The 18500-nt window shown below is 53.2% G+C and overlaps 7 protein-coding genes across 7 annotated transcripts; 4 read left to right on the forward strand and 3 right to left on the reverse strand.

The window, feature by feature from the left end:
- Positions 1-830: 830 nt before the first annotated feature.
- On the reverse strand, positions 831-1956 carry DICSQDRAFT_91279 (uncharacterized protein). Its single transcript, XM_007369106.1, has 5 exons — positions 1884-1956; positions 1716-1830; positions 1462-1666; positions 1098-1403; positions 831-1042 (listed from the first exon to the last, which is right to left on the reverse strand). The coding sequence occupies exons 1-4, from the start codon at positions 1926-1928 to the stop codon at positions 1127-1129; spliced, it is 642 nt and encodes a 213-aa protein (XP_007369168.1). The 5' UTR covers positions 1929-1956; the 3' UTR covers positions 831-1042; positions 1098-1126.
- A 989-nt stretch (positions 1957-2945) lies between these two features.
- DICSQDRAFT_67874 (HSP20-like chaperone) lies at positions 2946-3500 on the reverse strand (the record flags this gene model as incomplete). Its single annotated transcript, XM_007369107.1, has 3 exons — positions 2946-3044; positions 3102-3297; positions 3355-3500. The coding sequence occupies 3 exons, from the start codon at positions 3498-3500 to the stop codon at positions 2946-2948; spliced, it is 441 nt and encodes a 146-aa protein (XP_007369169.1).
- Positions 3501-4357: 857 nt separating this feature from the next.
- DICSQDRAFT_139695 (HSP20-like chaperone) lies at positions 4358-5286 on the forward strand. The gene is made up of 3 exons (XM_007369108.1): positions 4358-4463; positions 4526-5028; positions 5083-5286. The coding sequence occupies exons 2-3, from the start codon at positions 4795-4797 to the stop codon at positions 5179-5181; spliced, it is 333 nt and encodes a 110-aa protein (XP_007369170.1). The 5' UTR covers positions 4358-4463; positions 4526-4794; the 3' UTR covers positions 5182-5286.
- A 235-nt stretch (positions 5287-5521) lies between these two features.
- On the forward strand, positions 5522-8892 carry DICSQDRAFT_91285 (Pkinase-domain-containing protein). The gene is made up of 11 exons (XM_007369109.1): positions 5522-5729; positions 5798-6748; positions 6825-6916; positions 6973-7078; positions 7132-7452; positions 7514-7579; positions 7630-7679; positions 7735-7869; positions 7928-8037; positions 8089-8174; positions 8241-8892. The coding sequence occupies exons 2-11, from the start codon at positions 6514-6516 to the stop codon at positions 8714-8716; spliced, it is 1677 nt and encodes a 558-aa protein (XP_007369171.1). The 5' UTR covers positions 5522-5729; positions 5798-6513; the 3' UTR covers positions 8717-8892.
- Positions 8893-9398: 506 nt separating this feature from the next.
- On the forward strand, positions 9399-11576 carry DICSQDRAFT_149357 (kinase-like protein; the record flags this gene model as incomplete). Its single annotated transcript, XM_007369110.1, has 10 exons — positions 9399-9606; positions 9694-9785; positions 9837-9930; positions 9985-10296; positions 10352-10417; positions 10474-10523; positions 10574-10708; positions 10763-10875; positions 10931-11052; positions 11119-11576. The coding sequence occupies 10 exons, from the start codon at positions 9399-9401 to the stop codon at positions 11574-11576; spliced, it is 1650 nt and encodes a 549-aa protein (XP_007369172.1).
- Positions 11577-11856: 280 nt separating this feature from the next.
- Positions 11857-13764, reverse strand: DICSQDRAFT_157002 (uncharacterized protein; the record flags this gene model as incomplete). The annotated part of the gene is made up of 5 exons (XM_007369111.1): positions 13598-13764; positions 12922-13528; positions 12200-12818; positions 12042-12146; positions 11857-11988 (listed from the first exon to the last, which is right to left on the reverse strand). The coding sequence occupies exons 2-5, from the start codon at positions 13245-13247 to the stop codon at positions 11857-11859; spliced, it is 1182 nt and encodes a 393-aa protein (XP_007369173.1). The 5' UTR covers positions 13248-13528; positions 13598-13764.
- A 1052-nt stretch (positions 13765-14816) lies between these two features.
- Positions 14817-15830, forward strand: DICSQDRAFT_173299 (uncharacterized protein; the record flags this gene model as incomplete). Its single annotated transcript, XM_007369112.1, has 5 exons — positions 14817-15028; positions 15283-15482; positions 15524-15599; positions 15657-15750; positions 15804-15830. 5 exons carry the CDS (start codon positions 14817-14819, stop codon positions 15828-15830), a joined length of 609 nt encoding a protein of 202 aa, XP_007369174.1.
- Positions 15831-18500: the final 2670 nt, after the last annotated feature.

An 18500-nucleotide genomic window follows, 5' to 3' on the forward strand; every position in this document is an offset into this window, starting at 1 on the left:
ACTTGAGTTCGAACACCGCCTGTCCTTGGGAAATGAATAGAGAAGAGCTGTATAAGGCGCGCAAGAGCCAGAGCTGAGGTGAGAGAAGGAGCAGAACGACGACGCTCATGCCATAGATCAAAGCCGCAGAATCCCAGCATAGCTTCTCCTGAAGGATCGGATCTCGAAAAGCATGTAGTAAGGAACGAGGGTCGTCTACGAAAAAATCCGATTGCGTCAAAGAAGCTGGAAAGTGGTAGATGGAAGGTGGAGGCAACAGACTCGAAGATGACCAATGGAGAACGTACCAGGAACCAGAATCTATGTACAGGTCCAGATCGATCCTGGCGCGGACGCAATGCGGTGAGGCCGAACATATCGCTACAATCTCAACGTGGACCACGTTGCTCGAGCGCGATGGCCTGAAATGCTTCACAGTGATAGTCGAGAAGAATGGCATCTGGGAAACGATTGGGTGGCGAACACTGTGATGGTGGAGATAGTAAGACCACAGGACATGCCGTAGAACCACAATGATGAGATCGAAAAGACCACCCTGTCTGGAAAAGACCATTAGGCGCCCTTTGGATAGAGATGAGAATCATAGTGAGGATCAATCCACAACCACACCGCTTCCACATAGCCGATAAGGTTCATCATAACCACTGACATTCCGCGACGACGAACGCCAAGTGATTCCGACCGCAGGACAAAGGACAATCTATCAGGCGCTAATCGGCGGGACACAGTCACACAGAACACACATACCATACGTTCCCAGATTGACTGATAGGCCCGGACCATGTACACTCTTCCCAGAACTATGCATATATTGTAAGAAGAGCCCTCATATCCGATGCGCGGCGCAAGACGAGTCTGGCGAAGAACAGGAGAATGCATCACTCACCGTGTACTGAGACCGGAGTTTGCGAGAAGCACCCGCTTTTGCACTCCAGTCCCAGCCGCTGCCTCCTATCAAACAAAAGGTTGATAAGGTTTTAGTTCGCTGATCCTAAAATGGTCTAGGCGTATCCAGATAATTAGAGGCAATATACATCATGAGCTGGGCAGAGAACTCTCGGTCAGCGCTCAAGTCACTCGATCTGTGGAAAACGTACCGTGGAAAAAGAGGAAGCGGATGAACACATCAGTCTTCCCGGAGAAGACTACCCATCTCCACGCTATCCTCCACATCCTGGGCCGCAGTAACCACAAGACCTTCGTTCATTTCTCTCTTGACACATAATTGCTCTGCTACAACGACAGTGCCTGCGGTACTGATGCACATGACGGCCCAGAAGAAAATGGACGTTGGGATCGACGCAGAGTAGTACGTCGTGAGCACCAGATGAAAGAACAGGAGAGTGAGTGAGAAGTCGAGGATCAATCGCGGTCGTCGGATGAGAGCATATAGATAGTATATGCTATCATGTGCACGTAAGGATGATAAATCTTGCGATGATCCATGGAAGAAAGACGTACTCTGCCGCCGAAGCTGCCATCCAACACACGGCGATGATCCAGCATCGTACTGGATCCACGCCTCTGAAGTGACTCTGCTGAGCCGATCCCGTTCCAACTTGTCTCCCTCCACTCCATACTGAGTTGAAAGACTTCCAAGGCCCATCGCCTGGCGACACGCGCGTCGTTGGTCGTCCGGCCATCTCTCGCCAATCCATGATCATCCCTGGATAAACTTGAGATCAGGGGGCAACGATACGTGGAAAAAGGCATACCAACATTTGCCGCCCCGCCTTCGTACTCCAATGATCCAGGCTCAGCGAGCATGATGAGCAATGGAGGGATGAGGAATGAGAGGGTCACGTAGTGCAATGTCTGGAGAGCTATGATCTAGCATATGAGGATGAATCTTCACATCATTGCAGGATAGCTGCAGAGCGCACCTGCGAGATGATGAGTACGGGATCCCACCCCGTCGACTTGGCCATCGCGATCGTGGTCGTCGATGAAGACAACTTGCAAGGCGCGTTCAAGCGGCGGGCGCTCGGCAGAGTCCGATAGCTGGGAACAAGCGCTTGTGCTTCCACCCAGAGTCATGGTATGATACTGACTTCTCGGACTCCGACCGCTGGCAACTGACTCACAAGATCCCCCTGTTGTCAATATGCCCTACGATATCATTGTAAGCCTGCTACCTCCAAGACAGCTACTCTGTGTTCGAGATTCGTCGAGAATGTGCCACCGTTTCCCAGAGCCTTACAGCCGCCAGGCCGCCCACAGCTTCTCATACCCTATTGGCAAGCACTGTATCTGTCAGGTTGTAGGTCTTGTGGCACGAATACTGTAGCGCAGGGCACTCTTTGAAAGATTTCTAGTTCCATTGAACTCGTTGTGGTTCCATTGAACTCGTTGTGCCATATTAGTGCATGCGCCCAATTGAGGTTGGGCGCGCGCATCTCGGTTCTCCTACGATGATGTCGATCGCAGAATGCGTACTGGGCTACGTCGGTGATGCCGGATAGAGTCAATCTTCCCGGGACAGGAGTGGCCGTGTGGGACTGGGAAAGTTTCCCTGGTCAGGCAGATTGCTCACTAGTATCGTATCTTATGCTGTTAGGATGATTGCGACATCCTTGTCATTCGTACCTATGTCGACGACAAGGAGGCGACGCAGGCGTGCTTGTCCTGTAGAGACCATGCGCAGCCTTTAAGGCAAAAAGGAGAAGTGTCAGGGGAGGCATGCGGCCTACTCGTACCAATCAGGAGTTGAGGCCTGCATGAAGCCTGTGGACTGCTGCATCATACTCAAAGACCAAGGATACCTTGATGATTTCGGATGCCAGGACGTCTTAAAACCTGACTCACCTGGTACCGTAACCCCTCCATATCGGACTGAGGCCAGATTTTAAGCGAACGATGGTGCCAATAGTATTATGCTAACATGCTATAACACAATACCGTCTGGGTCCAATTCACACATTGAACGGCCCCAATCCTGACGCGTCTCATGCTATCGTGGTCTTCCTAGGTGCCTGCTCAGGTGTTGTAAGTGGGAATGTCACGGTCAGGACGCTATTCTCCATGGACGTCTTGATGTCCTCGAGCTGTATGCTCTACGTCAGCGTAGTGTCATTGGACACAGAGGAGCAGTATAGACTGACCTTAATGCCTTGAGGGACAAACATCGACCTCGAGAATTTGCCGTCCCGTCGCTCGCGGATGGCACAATCCTTCTCGTTGCGGTCGTTGGAGATATTTGACTCTCCAGACACGGTAAGGACATTGTCCTTAGTGAGACCTGGCAATTCGCAGGTCGCCGTTATGAGGTTCTTGTCCTTATCTTCGTGCAGATGTAGCCTATATAGCAGGTGTCGTCAGCGGGCACATGACGAGGGGGGATACATCGAGACTCACCTCGGCCTAAGCGACCTAGCGGTAACGTTCTCGGTCTGATCGCAAGGCGCGAGCGAAGTGCGCGCACGCGCATTGAATGCCGGGTCAAAGAGCCGGTCAAAGTCAGAGAGGGAGTAGAAGGGCTCGGTGAAGAAGGTGAGAGCCATGTGGATTGGGTTCTTGAGATAGCGCAAAAGAATTAGAGGCAATGAAAAGTGTTAGAGGAGCGATACGGATGTCAATGTCCGTCGGGGTTCCGCTGGGGTAGACCATGGTATCTATCCTCCCGAGACAGGGCTTGAGTGCTTGGGACGCTGTAAGTTCTAAAGATAGGATATATTTGTCAAAGCAATCCGCTAGCACAGTGTAGACAGTCTGGTATGGCTGTGACATGCGGAATTGTGTCGCTCATGGAGTCATTAGCCGAACAAGCTGCTTGGCGACCGTTCCAGTCCTGCAGCCGAGACACATGATGCGCACCCTTGAACTTAGAAGACCCGGGAATGCACATGAATGCAATGATGGTATTCGCAGTAGTAAATAGTCCGACTAGAGTTGTTCTGAAACCAATAATGATTGGTGGAGCAATGTCATTTGTCAACGCTCCCAATGTAGATTTTGTAACAGATACCTTGACTCACCCGAACAGGTTATACGCGCTCACCCTGAAATCAGCATGCCCCTCGCTCGCTCGCACGGATCCTGTAGGGGGCCTGGAGACACACCTACTTCCACTCTACCTGACAGGTTTCCGTGCAGGGCTGACCTTGCCTGTCGGTGGGAGGCGAGCGCCTGGACAGGGTGAGTGTGGAGCGCTCCACGCAATAGAACCGTGAAATATTGCGTTCAAGACAACTCTACCATCGATATGCCACTGCCTTTCAACGGAGCCTCATGGACGCCGAAAGAAGTTGGGGGAGGTTCTGGATGGAAGGTGAGCACGTTGCTGAACGTTGAACGCCCGCGGGGGTTATGAGCGCCAGATAGGCCGAAGAGTAGAATTGATGCTTGTTTGGTCCTCCTTCCACACTCGTCACTCAACGTCTAGACAAGCGCTTGTTCTCGATTGTTCTCGCAAGCATGTCGCAAGCTTGCGTTTCCAGACTTTTTCGTCCCAGCTCTAGAAATGTCTTTATGGCGCCAATGCGGAATTCAGGATGCATATAATAGGAGGCTGAGCTGAGACACGCACCTCACTGAATATCGACTACTGCACATTGCACGACACTAGCCTAAGCTCTTCCCGCACTCAACTCACCTTCAACGCCATGTCCCTTGTCAACTTCTTCAACAACGACCCATTCTTCTCTGAGTTTGATCGTCTCTTTGACGAGGCCTTCGCCCGTCGGACCGGCGGCAATGCCGTCCAACGCCAGGACAATGGCAACAGCGCGCCGCGCGTTCTCCGACCAAGGTAAGCGACTCCGGATGTTCGGCTAGGCGTAAAGGCCCTAGTCATTGATGCGTTTCTCTAGAGTTGACGTCCATGAGGACAAAGAGAAGAACCTCGTAACCGCAACTTTCGAGCTTCCGGGCTTAACCAAGGAGAACGTCAACATCGACGTGCAGAATAACGTCTTGACCGTCTCCGGCGAGTCCAAGTTCGAGTCCAACAGCGATGATAACGGCTATGTCCTTCGTGAGCGGCGCTTCGGTCGCTTCTCTCGCTCTGTCCCTGTACCTGAGGGCATCCAGGTAGGTAGCTTCGTGACGAGGATCTGTGGCCATCGAACTAACATCCGGATTTAGCCCGAAGAGATCAAAGCGTCGCTGGAGAACGGTGTTTTGACTGTCACTTACCCGCGTCAAACCGCTGAGCAGCTGCCCAAGAGGGTTACCATCTCATAAGGGCGACAAAACAGGGGTTTCAGTCTGTAAAATGGGAGCAGTCGTGTAGGATTATTGTATCAACAGCATTTTTGGTCAATTGAATAGGTGTTCCTGGGTGACGAACCATCTTTCGTGAGATGAGACAAGCCGATGTCACTTGCCTACCCTGGCCTTGTACCCGTGTGGTTCCTGTTCATCCGAGCCCAGCGCCGCGATGAGTTGATGTGGTTGTCTGTTCATCTCATCGGATTGGAAGCCCGCGGTGTAAGGATGGCACGTCCTCATCCGAATCCGCAAAGAACCGCCACCTCACTAATCAAGGCTTCTGCCTCAAGATCCCTTGAACGTTCTTCTCCATCGCTGCATGGCCGGCCTGTGTAGTATCGGGCCCCGTCTCTGCGCCCTAGCCACGCTCCATGAGACGAGAGATCATCTCCCAGTGTTATCCCGAATTCGAGACCGTCCAGCATCGTTGGCAAGTAACCGATTCAACGAGTAAGCCGAAATTGGACTTACCATGGCACTCATCCTACGCTGGACCAGCAACTAACATGTCAGCTCGGATGGTACGTATGCAATTTGTAACGGAGAAGAAGTGATATGCACTCACATAAGACCCCGCCCTTGTGCTCAGAGGTGCAGGGGATGTTCTAGGGGATATCCTTACCATACAGTATGATCAGGATCACGAGAACGAGCCCGTGGTAAGAAATTCGAGTCAAGAAGGAAGTGCAAGCTTGAAGCTCAGGTTTGTTTTGGGTATGTCGATCGATCGATCGATCCCGCCAGCGTTGTGATCGAATACGTGCGGCTGTGTAGTATGTTCTTACTCGCCGTGGATCGTCGGAGTATCCGCGGGAACGAGCCTGCTTGGACGCGGCGTAGTATGGGTTCTAAGATGCACGTCCGAATCCAATGGTCAGAGAGCTACAGGCTGGCTTGAACGCTCGGGCATCAGAATGCTGCTTTGAGCAGACCAAGGAGGCGATGCGTGCGAACACCTTAGGAGTCCGACAAACTCCGCGCCAGTAGCCGGTGGCGGAGCGAATATCGACACGTCGAGTCGACAACTTGGTAGTCCGTCATTCCCCGAGTTTATTGGTCCTCTGGAGACTCCCACTCATTGGGTGGGCGACTACGCTCTTCTCTCAAACTAGCACTCCCCTGCGGCGGTGAATGTTGTAAAGCCTAGCACCCGCCACGGATCGTCAAGTGATCCATAAATCGCGCAGGGCTCGTTCCTTTGCCTGAAGTCACCCCTCTGAGCGTCTCCGTGCAAATTTAGAATCATCATTCCGTCGCCTCCAATCTTACTTTGCCTCGCATACACACCGGTGGCTCGATGACGCGATGGCCGTAGCGGAGGTTCCTACCCAATCAACCCAGCAGTCGACGCAACCAACGCAGGAAGCCTCTCAGGACAAGAGCCTTGTTAGCGTGGAGATATGGGGTTCTCTGATTCCCTTCAATCCGAGCAATACACACCTTAAACGTATAGACCTCATCAAACTGCAGCAGAAGTATATCATCGGCCGCAGCCGTCAGGAGGATGTAGATATCTCGTTCCCGAAGTGTATGAAAATGAGTGAGCGGAGTTCTTTTCTTTGCGATGGCTGGAGTCCGCTGGTACTGAAGCTCACACCGCTGCTGCGTACTATCAGGTCATAAGCACTGCATGATCGAGTGGGACGGCGAAGAGACGAGCTCCTCCGCTGTCATAGTGACAGACCTCAAGTCATCGAACGGTACATTCGTGAGTCACAATATACTGTCAAGCATTCGTAGGGGCACTGATCCTTTGAGAGCTAGATCAATGGCCAGCGCCTTGGGAAGGGCCAGTGCAAGTTAATGTACGATTGGAATATCATCGGTTTCGGGCCTCCGAAGGATCCCGCAGACGCGAAAGAGGACTATCGTGAGCACTAGCCGGCTGCATTTGTTCTACGCACCTGATGGCTGGGCTTCCAGGATTCGTGTTCCGACACATGGCTGCCAAGCAAAGCCCGACGGAAGGCATTTATCGTTTCTACGACCTTCACCACGGGCTAGGCCAAGGGGCTTTCGCGACAGTGGTGAAAGCGCTCCATAGAGTCGAGGGCAAGTGGTATGCCATAAAGTCCTTCCCGGGAGAGAAGCTTCAGCAATTCCTCAATCAGAAGTCGCGCGGTGTCGACTTGATGGAATCCACGGCCAAGCACTTGAAACGGGAAATCAACGTACTCCAGCGTCTTCGGCACAGAAACATCTGCCAGCTGAAAGAGGCGTTCATCGACTCGGGGTATAGCGTCAGTACGTTGTGTGCACGCGCTGCCGTTCCTGCTGCTTTCTTCAACTCGTTTAACTCCTGTAGGCATGGTCTTAGAATACGTCTCCGGCGGAGATCTGAATGCCTACGTGAACAGACGTGATGTGCTCTGTGAGTTTCCCCTTATGAAACCCTGGTGTTTATATCGACGGTTTCGACAGTTGAATCCGAGGCGCAGGGCATTACGTATCAAATATGTGACGCCTTGTCCGTAAGCACATTGTACAAGAGCTATTCGTGCCTTCCTAGTGCTGACTGTGCTTCAGTACATTCACAGCATGGGTGTTGTGCACCGCGACTTGAAGCCAGAGAACGTGCTGCTGACCGAAGACCGGCCGCCGATCGTGAAGGTGGCCGACTTCGGACTGGCAAAAGTTATGGATTCTCTGGCCATGATGCAGGTACGTCAAATACGGCCGTTGTCGCCAATGAAAGGTCTCACAATCTTGTCGTGTTTAGACTAAATGTGGCACGCCCGGTTTCGTTGCCCCAGAAGTCTTAGATCAGGGTCCTGATGGCTACGATCAGGCCGTTGATAGCTGGAGTCTCGGAGTAATGGTCTTCGTGATGTATGTTGCCTAGGGTGTTTCTGACGCATTCTCTGACGTCCCGCTGTCTAGGTTGACCAAATGCCACCCCTTCCACCACGAAACTAGCTCCGAAGTCGATTGGAAACTGCTAGAAGAATTCAACATATCCTGGGAAGGTAAGTCATTCTACTAGTTAGTTCCAGTATAAGTACTAGAACCCTGGCTGAGAATATGCATGTTAGGGGAAGATTTCCTCCACGGACTCTTGGTGCTCGATCCGCGTGAACGCTTGACCCCTGCTCAGGCGCGTGATCATGCCTGGCTATGCGCCCAGGTTACGAAAGAGCGCGTCCGACTGATAGAACACGAACTCTCGCGTCGTTCGGTGGCGTCCCAGACGGAACCGCGGAAGCTCAAGAAGCGTCCTCGAGCCCTCCTTGAGGGATTCATGCAAATGGACGCAGGACCATCTCGTGCAGGGGTGAAGCGCAAGGCGTCCTTGGTAGAACTCGGCAGTTCCCTGTCTTCCTTATCTGTCGACGATGAGAAACCCCGAGCGAAGAGAGCACGTGCAGCGGAAAAGGACGGAGGTTCCGAGGAAACGATCGTCCCTGATTCGTACCGCCCTTCCGCTCCTCCTCGCTTAGTCTGGACCGCCGAAGATATTAATCCTGACGAGATTCCTGGACTTGGTATGTGGAGCGGCTCATCCGCCTGATGTTGGTGTCCTCGTGGGCGCGGCTCAGGCTCGCGCTCGGACATGCGGACAGCTATCGGTTTGTTGCTATGTGCTACCTTAGCTGTTGGTAATCGTCGCCTTTTTTTGTGTATAGCGATTGAGTGTACTTCGTAACTCGCCAATGCAACTTATATGGCAGGGCTGGCCTTGTCTCCGAATAGCCTGTGTGCATGTATACAAAACGGAGGCGCAGTGGCTGTGCGGACGCGAGACAGCTCAAACCTTGAACACTACGGGCCCTTGCCTCTGATCGGTCACTTTCTCGGACTCGAGTCTAGTAGCTGACCACACAGAGACTTAGTCCGGTGCTGTCTCTCCATTTCGTGGAAGACTCGCGTAGTTCATGGGGTGGGTGCTGCCGGGCCCGGTTTTGAGCCAAGCGCCCGCTTCATACGTCGCGCTGGTGACGTTGCTCGCCTTCTAAGTCGCTCGATGCATCATTTGCTCGGCGCTGACCGTCACATAAATTATTTCAGGAGCTCATGTCAAGCTCCCTGGGGGGAACCGGCAGCGGCTGCAGGGTCCAACAGTGAAGCTGTCCCGTAATACGAATATTACGACTTCTCACCCCTATCTTCCCACGGTTCGTTTCTCTCCCGCGGCGAGCATCCTCTGCAGTCTGCCTACCCTACACATGCGACACCCCACCAATATTGATACCATGGGCATGAGAGATAGCGATACCCTTCCCAGCCACCCCCGAATTAAGAAAAGAAGGATCGGTGATGTATCACAGCTATGGGGTTGCCTGATTCCTTGGAATGTAGCTGATCCTCATATACCTAGCGTTGAGCTCTTCAAAGCGAAACGAAAGTACATCATAGGGAGCTCTCCTCAAAGCGATGTCTATATTCCAGATGCAGACATAGGTGAGCCAATACATCGAATACCAGAGTATTTCATATGGGACTGATTCACATGGGACTGATGCATATATCTGTTACTGATTTTCGAAGACGAGACGCACTGTGTTATAGAATGGGACGGATGCGAGGCCAATGTGCATTATGCGGTCATGGTGACGTCCTTTTCTGCAACAGGCATCTTTGTGAGTGTGGGTACCCTCACCCTTCGGATCTTTATTAAGACCTGGAAATAGATCAATGGCAAAGCGGTCTGTGAAGGAGGCAACAGATGCGCGGTCTTACGAGACGGCAGCGAGATACAGTTCGGGTCGAAGGTTGGGGGTCCTCGTAAGTTTGATATGAGAACCAATAAACTGCGAGCGGTGCTGATGCCTCGTATAGGTTACATTTACCGACAGGTCGACAATTTCGCGGACCCTCTGCGCGGACTTCACAAACACTATGAATTGTTCAACGTCGTTGGACAGGGCTCCTTCTCCACGGTAGTCAAAGTCCTGCATAAACAGCAGGGGAAATGGTATGCCATGAAGATGATTCCCGTCCACAGTCTCCAGCGAGGCCTGGCAGAGGGGGAGGTTGGCGTCAGGACGACGCGCTCCAATATCGTCTTACGCGAAGTGGAGATCCTCGAACAGTTGCACCATCCGAACATCTGTCAGCTGAAGGAAGTGTTTCTGGAATGCGGGCGGCTGAGTTGGTTCATGTCCATGCAATGTCGTGAACCAATGAGCTTATAAAGCATTGACAGATCTTGTCCTCGAACTCGTAGAAAACGGCAGCCTAGCTGCGTATCTAGACGAAGTGGGCGTGATGTGTGAGCATCGTCTTGTCCTATCTCGTCATCCAGTATTGTTGATTCCTGCTCAACAGTTGAGCATCAAGCTAAGGCTATCACGTACCAAATATGTGATGCTCTCGCCGTACGTATGAATCCGCTTACCATACGCAACGTCTATTCAGAATCTCGCAGTACATGCACAAGCTTGGTGTCGTTCACCGTGACCTGAAACCGGAGAACCTGCTCCTTGCAAGTCGATTTCCTTTGAAGATCAAGGTCTCGGACTTCGGTCTGGCCAAGCACATTGACACGCTACGGAATCTACGCGTGCGTTCCTAAGTAGATGCTCGATCTTACTTCTCAGGCTAACATATTGCGTAGACGGCGTGTGGCACCCGCGCGTATGCTGCTCCGGAAGTGATAGATCCCGGCTCAAGAGGTCATTACGACGAAAAGGTCGATAGCTGGAGCATCGGCGTTGTCGTCTTCAAGATGTGCGGATTCAGACGGCATTGATTAATCGGAGCCACGTGTTGATGTGATTTTCAGGCTCACTTCATGTTTCCCCTTCAGCGAGAGATACCTCAATGGGGATTTCAGAAAGAAGATGACGAGACGTGATGCTCAGGTCAGCTGGCTTTTGTTGCCAGACTATAACGTGACCGACGTCGGTATGTTACCAATTTGGCTATTGTGGCAAGTACCACGCTGACAGAGCAACTCGCTTGGGTATGCAGGGCAGAAATTCATACGCGTCCTTCTAGAGTATGAGCCAAGAAAACGCATGGCCCTCACGGAGGCCCTCGAGCACTCTTGGCTTGCAGGACAAACACCTGCCTCAGATCCGCCTGAGCGCGAAGACTACTTGCGCTCCTCGCGATCCCTCGTTCCTGCACCCTTGGAATGTCGGCGCGTTACACCAGACGCCGTCGGACATAAGACGAAGGCGACGAAGATGGGTATTCAGCGGAAAGCACCCATCGTAACGGAAGACAAGGACTCTACAAATGACCTCATCAACTCTATGTCGTCCATGTCCATCAGCGACCTACCCATAGCCTCCCGCACGCGTGGAAAGCAGAAAGCGGCGGTCGTACCCATTGCCTCGTCCGAATCGGTGCCTGGATTGGGCCAATTGCGGCGGTCGACTCGTATTGCAGGGTTGCGGGCGAGGGAGGCTAGTAGGAACGGATGACGCTGCGCCTTTCTACATTCCGACTACTTATCATTCGGCTTCATCATATGAGCTCTGCTAATGTACTATGTCTCGGTTCCCAAGAGGGTTTAGGTTGTACGAGACCGGATGTCACGTATATTCTATTGCTCCTACACTTATTGAGTATGCGTCTGCTTTCAATTGAGCAACCACGCGGAGCCTTCGACTCTCGTGGCCGTGATTGGAGATTGTACATTCAATGGTTAACTGATTAAAGACCTCTGCATCAACGACTCGGGCGCGAAGTCAAGGACGAGCTTTATTTCGACACTTTCGGAGCTATCTGGCGCTGGAGAAGCCAAAGAGAATATTGGGACGAACTATCAGTCCAGCGATGTACCGGGTGCAAGTTCGCCTCTGTGAACAATGTATACGTATCTTGCTCAGAGAACTGTAGACATGCTATCAGTGTACAATTGGAAGACGACATCGTGCCCGTCTTACCTTGTGCGAAAATGCCACGCGAATGAGTTCATCCTTGACGAATGGGAAGGTCGCCTTTGTCTCCGGATCTATGATTGTCTGATCACTTCCCGACTTGTAGTACGCCTCATGACGACCTTCAAGTCTGTTCAGCCGCCGTTGGAAGAACACGTGAATACCCGCTTACGCAGCTGCTCATTGTATGTCCCGACGTACTCCCACTTTTCTTGATCGAACAAGCGTTCCTCGCCGAGCACACGACCTGCGCACCTTAGACCATTCATAACGAATCGCCTTGAGACGCCGTTCGTATCGTTGTATGCCATCCTGATCTTCTGCGCGTCATTCCCGTGGTCCATACCCAGCAGTAGCGTGTCGTGACTGCTGGAACGTAGTGGGAGGGACCTCAGGAAACCGGCAGCATCCTCCCGTGTGAAGTTGCCCAGTGAAGAACCAAGGAAGAGAATGTGGAGAGGCTGCTGAGAGCTGAGCGTAGGGGGACCGATGGCTTCGGTTCCCTCAATTCCATCACCGGACACCCCCACGCCGACGTCCTCATCTCTGAGCCTCCCTTCTGTGATAAACTGAAGGCCATCATTGTATGTGCCCCACAGCCCTGCAGTCGCGATCTTGCCTTGGAGTTCGGTACCGACCTCAGAGAGGCCGAGTCCCCGGAGCGTGCGTTCAAGCTCGCGCTTCTCCAGATCCAAAGCGTAATAGCTTATGGGTGGGATAGGCGACGGGCAGGGTACGAGGCGAGCAAGTGCACCCAAGATCAGAGATGTCTTCCTAAGAGCACTGCAGAAAGGGGGAAATCAGATGTCGATACCAGACTCTGTAGACGAGTGAAAGATCACTGGAGAAATTATTTTCCAGGTCAAAGTGTAGAACATCGGCTCACCCTGCGCCTAACTCCACTATGACTCCGTCCACAAGTGCACCATCATGCATACCTGGTTGCATGGCCTTCACGATCTCGGCTGCTTTGCTTTGGAGAATCTCCTTCTCCGCAGCGAAGAGATAGTATTCCGCGGCGTCGGAGGTGAGTTCATCGTAGAGATGGAGGCCACGCTCGTCGTATAGAAGGATGTTAGGTAAGGTTTTATGCCCAGCAGGTTTCATGAGACCAGAAATGACCTGGTCGCGAATAGAGGAGCCTGGGGTAGGTACACTACGAGGGTGGATGTCCAGGATTCGGACGGTGTCGACAGAGGTGTTGAAAGTCATGCAGGGCAGCGAAAGGAGACTGTCACAGTATAGACCGACTGAGGGCCCTTGTTCAGGAGTACGGTATATATATTATCGACTAGATCCAGTCTGAGCGGCAGCGTTTGCGACGGGAGACGAGGTGATCCACTGTCCAGAAGGCTGCGTGGCATTTGCTCACAAGGTGCCCGGATCTCTGCCACCTTGTGTATAGCTCGAGCTGGTCACCCGCCCTACTTGACCGCTTGTCCCCAGCGGCATTCGTGGCAGAACAGCGCCTGGTTGTGCTGATGTCAATGGGCCTGTGAGCGCGAGACATCAGTGGTATCGGATGATTGAGATTGGGAGCTTTTGTGACATTTGTGACGCACCTGGTCCCGGATCCCTTGGCCCGAACCATCTTGAGCAGGGTTGGCAGTTGCGGACGCCGTACCGAATGGACGATCTTAGTATGAGACTCTTGAACAAGACTTCGCGCATGTGCATGGGCGCGGCAATATTGCACTCAGGCTGTTGGGCAGCCGCGTGCGACCGTTCTGGATCTCATGGCGTGCGGCAGTGGTGCTGAGAGCGCTAGACTGGCCTCCGGTGTGATTTTGCACGTCTGCGCTAAATGTATACGGTTTGGTGGTGTGCTGTAAGGTCTGCATTGTCAGCTGTCCGGGCGCAAGCGGAGCGCCAGCTTCGCAGACGCGGATAGCGCCTCGAGAGGACTAGTCTCGTGACCAGACGTTCGGAGCCTGAAGCGGATACCAAAAACCGGGGGTATCCGGGCTCCTGTAGTGTTGCCGCCAAGCCAGCTAAGCTAAGCTAAGCTGACGAGCTGGATCGCGCTGGATCACCAAGCCGGAGCAAGCTAAGCCGAGATCCGGCTAGCTGGGCGCCAACTCCCTGGCCAGGCCCCAGCCACAGCTTGACTTGCAAGCTCACATTCCAGATATGGCAAGACATTGCATGCACCGACAGCGAACTGGGCATCATCGTTCCTAGCGTAGTAACAACATGGTATATATGCACAGAACATAATACTGTCGCGGTGACTCAGCCTTGGGTCCATCGGGGACCGACGGACCTTAGGAGGGGGGTAATGTCACGGACGTTGGACAGGCGCCCCTTTTTGCCGCCCATCCCCTCCTCTTTGACCCCAGTGAGAACGTACATGGGCTCAGCTGGTATACATCGGGGAAAGTTGGGTCAGAGCGGTTGAAGTCGGGAGGTCTCGGTTAATATTGGGCGGACGGGTTTAGGCGCTCAAACAACGTCTCTAACTGACCTTACGGTGACCGGATCGGACGTGCATGTCCTGACACCGGTGACGTCTCTGAGTTGTCCTTAACATGTCTCTAGCTAGGTAATACATTACTTTGTGTCAACGAACCAGCGTGTGCTCTTTGGGCCAGCCATCTCAGGTCTGTCTGTGTTTGCTCCTACTCCCAATCCCGCCACTTCTACACTCCTCCAAACGACATCGCCGCAACCTCTTCGCAATGTCCCCGTCACCCAACTCCAAGCCTCGGAAATGGTACTGCGATTGTACCAGGCACTGCAGAGGCCAGGAACGCGCGGTGTCGGAATCGACGCATCGCAAACATGCTCGGTATCGCAACCAACGATTGCAAGAGGCCCTTCAGCGCGCGCTCGGCACCGGACATTCGGCTCGAAACACGGGGCAGTCATCTGCGAGGGCCCGTAGAAGGCGTCGACGGACACCTGACAATTTACAGCCTGGCCCGTCGTCTGTGGCAGCATCATTTGCCTTGCCTCAAAACGACCCACGTGAAGACCGCGAGGCATCCCGCGAGGTGAGTTTTTGATTTCCTTAGGCTGCAGTCTCAGAGATGCGTTGAGTATATGCGCCGAGCTCGTCCGACGCATATACACGCACCGGAGGAGCTCAGTGCATGAGCGCCTCGATAATCGTCGGAGAGCTCTCAATCATCACTTAGCAAGCTGATTGCGCGTATGCATCTGTTGCATCGAGAGCGTGCGATTCTCGATAGGAAGGGGCTTGTTCATGGTCCACGAGTTGGCATGCGCTGTGGCTGATATGATGTAGATCTCGCCAGTCGAGGACGATCCCTTTCCCCACGCAGGCCCCCCCTGCACTGTCGCCCCTTGCGTCTCTTACAACACTCGCCACGGTCTCGGGCGCCGCCGACGTCATTCCCTCGCCGCCTACGCCCACAGATCCCGATATCCCCGCGGAGGGTGGTGTGGACATTTCTGCGTCCCCGCCCCAAGACGTGACCTCCACAGGTACTGCCCCCTCGAACGAGCGTGCTGACAAGCCCTCGGAGGTCACGGCGTCCAAAAAAACGCGTGCCCCTCGCAAGACGACGCAGTGGCCTCCCCCCCCGACATGAAGGGCGCAAAGTACGTACCTTGTAACTTACTGACGGTTTGAGGTACCGGGTTCAATCGCTCTCATAGGTGGTTTTACGCGCGCAAATGGTACGCGGATTCCAACGGCACGCTAGAGGCCTTCGAGGCGCACTACAAGACCCTAAGTGCCTCGGATCGCAGGGTAGGTCGCCCGAACTCTGTTCCTGTGTCTGCTTGCTCAAAGTCTCGACCCAGAAACTCGGACGTGTTGCTCCCTCGTAGACGGTACGTGAGGAGCACCGCTATTGAGTCCCATTGCCGAACCGGTATGTGAGGAGCACTCCTATTGAGTCTCATCGCCGAACCCTTCTGACGAGGCCACCTTCAGGACATCCCAAGTCTCGCAATCGGGCGCGTTTCGGTCGAACGTCGGAAGCGTCGGCCTCCCACCTGTGTCCTTGGCTCGCATCCGGGCAGCTCCACGGCCGCATGGCACCCGTGCTAGTGGCATGAGAGGCTGGTCCCGTCGGTATCCCATCAAATCCAACTGTTTCCAGTCTGCCCCGCCTCCATTCGCCAATTTCTGATTGTAGCTGTATCGTACCGTATAGCCATACGACCGCATACCACTTTATACAGTAGTAATCAATTCGCATTCGATGACGTGTTTCGACGACAACCATCCCTGCCCGACCAGACCCGAGCGCGAACCGAGCGTAATCAGCCGCACTTGATCATGCACAAGGTAACCCGACGGATGTTTGTATGGCATCGTACGACCATACCGCCTTATCCGACAGCATACAGCCGAAGTAGGGAAAACGGTACATTTATGTATGATTTCGGGGTTCCCTACTAGATACCATACTAATCGACCTAAAACAGCAGAGCCCATGTCGATTCTCACTGGGCTTTGACGCCCACCTTCCATTCTCGGACCATTTCCTTTTCGAGCCCATCCCAGTTTGGATACTGTAGATACGTTCCCACACCCACATGCTACGTTCCCGTGATCGCCATACCCTTGCCTTTTCCTTCTCGCCCTTTGTTCTCCCTTTGTCATCTTCACTGCCTCACTCTCGCGCCTTGTCTTTGATTGCTAAGCAGCCCCTCTAGTATATAAGGACCCCCTTAGGCGCTCCCTAGTCCCCATCTCGACCTCTTGGTCATTGGGACTAGGTGAGTGACCATAGCGTTGTATTTCCCCTCGAGTGCTAATGTATACCTTGGTCATTGGGACTAGTCTGTCGCTGTCTGCGTGAAGACTAGCTTTCGTAGGTCTTGTGCCCTCGTGCCGACCTCCACTCTGCCCTCGTCAAGTTTTCTGCCATGTTTATCCCTCTTTCTCTCTCTCTCTTTTCCTTTCGGCTCCTCGCCGCTTGCCTATGGGGTCATCGCCGAATGTCGACCTGAGTCTACGCGCCTGGTCGGCATCCGGAAGCCCATTCGAGGTTGGAGGGTGCGGCAGCGGTGAAGTTGATGAGGGGTTGCCAGGGGAGAGATTGAAAGATGGCCGCTGCAATTCGACGTGGGGCAGTGGGGTTCCATTCATGGAATTCGTCGATGAGCTCCTGGCAGTGAGTGAGGTCCTTGTCGCGGAGACTAGGCGCGACGGCCCGAGGCTCAGTGGTCGGCGCCGAGTCGAGCATAGTGTAAGACTGAGGACGTAGGAGGAGAGGGAAAGAGAGGGGTATACAAGGCAGAGGGCGGGCGGCAGCACAGACAGAGAGGTCTCGCACGGCACGGCACCAACGTACCAGGGAACCGAACCAATGGTCGAAAGGGCTGGGGCAGCACGGAGGCACAAACCTACCAGCAAGACGTAGCGGCACGTCCCCAATGACGTAAGTATATTGACGAGCACAAAGATACAAACGGTAACTCACCTAGTCCCCAATGACGTAAGAGGTCAAGATGGGGACTAGGGGCTAAAGGACTCTACTCTATATACCTGTAGACCGGTGCACAGACCATGTAACTATTTGTACGCGTTTGGCACAGCCAGAGGCTTGAGGGCTTAAGTACTAGGCATGAGGCAGAGGGGTGTACGTCGTACTAACTACTGTGGGGTGATCCTTATCTAATCTAACGATCGTGAGACCATGAGGGAGGGAGCTTGGTGGCGGTGCCTTGCCGGGGGTATAGGCACTTAGACTGAGCATCAGGAACATGGATGCTGACGTGAGGCTGCACATGGCAAACATCGTGGTGCTGCTGGGAAGGGGCGCTGTACTGAGCGCTGGTGGGCTTGGAGGGGGGGAACGGCGGATTCTGAGGTGTTGTTGGCGCTGAGAGGTGGAGGGTCCCGGTCCGTATGGTTGGAGAAGGTAGGTTGATAAACTCGGAGCTGTGAAGACAAAGATTAGATCCGACTAGAGTCGAAGCAAGATCTTCAGTCAGTAAGGAAAGACTATATTGCAGTAACCAACTGTACCTAGAGTCGAAGCAAGACTACAAAGGTTAAGTAGGTAACTACAAGTTAGAGGTAGAGGTAAGCAAGTACTCACTCTTCAGTCAGTAAGGAAAGACTGAAGAGGGAGGACGAAATCTGAAGTCCTTATATACTACAGAGAAGTGTCCATGACTAATCAAAGAGTGGTTAGTCACATGTACCATAGTGCGATGAATAATACAACGACGAAAGAATTGCGACGTATCGCACCATAGGATGAGTAAGAGATGAGTAAGGCATAGACCTGTCTAGACCGTTCTGGAGTAGTACGGATTGTCCTAGACAGTACCAGAAGAGTCCGGAAGCATAGCTATAGTACATGAGCAGAGAGTCCCAAATATGGTAACATACTACATAAGCGACTACAGCTAAGCGCTAGGAGACGCATAGCCTCGTGTAGTCCGGACCGGATAAGTCCAAGTTCAACAAGATAGCCCTTCATCTGCGCAGCCCAGTTGGGGTACTGGTTGATGTTGGAGAGAGAGGAGAGAGAGCTCAAG

This window comes from Dichomitus squalens (genome assembly GCF_000275845.1).
Source record: "Dichomitus squalens LYAD-421 SS1 unplaced genomic scaffold DICSQscaffold_44, whole genome shotgun sequence".
Lineage (NCBI taxonomy): Eukaryota > Fungi > Basidiomycota > Agaricomycetes > Polyporales > Polyporaceae > Dichomitus > Dichomitus squalens.

Coding starts and splice junctions, on each gene's coding strand:
- DICSQDRAFT_91279 (XM_007369106.1), bottom strand. CDS start 1,928: ATGGCCAAGTCGACGGGGTGGGATCCCGTACTCATCATCTCGCAG. Junction 1,831..1,883: donor CCGTACTCATCATCTCGCAG/GTGCGCTCTGCA, acceptor CTCATATGCTAG/ATCATAGCTCTCCAGACATT. Junction 1,404..1,461: donor ATGGCAGCTTCGGCGGCAGA/GTACGTCTTTCT, acceptor TGCACATGATAG/CATATACTATCTATATGCTC.
- DICSQDRAFT_139695 (XM_007369108.1), top strand. CDS start 4,795: ATGCGTTTCTCTAGAGTTGACGTCCATGAGGACAAAGAGAAGAACCTC. Junction 5,029..5,082: donor CTGTACCTGAGGGCATCCAG/GTAGGTAGCTTC, acceptor ATCCGGATTTAG/CCCGAAGAGATCAAAGCGTC.
- DICSQDRAFT_91285 (XM_007369109.1), top strand. CDS start 6,514: ATGGCCGTAGCGGAGGTTCCTACCCAATCAACCCAGCAGTCGACGCAA. Junction 6,917..6,972: donor AGTCATCGAACGGTACATTC/GTGAGTCACAAT, acceptor TTTGAGAGCTAG/ATCAATGGCCAGCGCCTTGG. Junction 7,680..7,734: donor AAATATGTGACGCCTTGTCC/GTAAGCACATTG, acceptor ACTGTGCTTCAG/TACATTCACAGCATGGGTGT.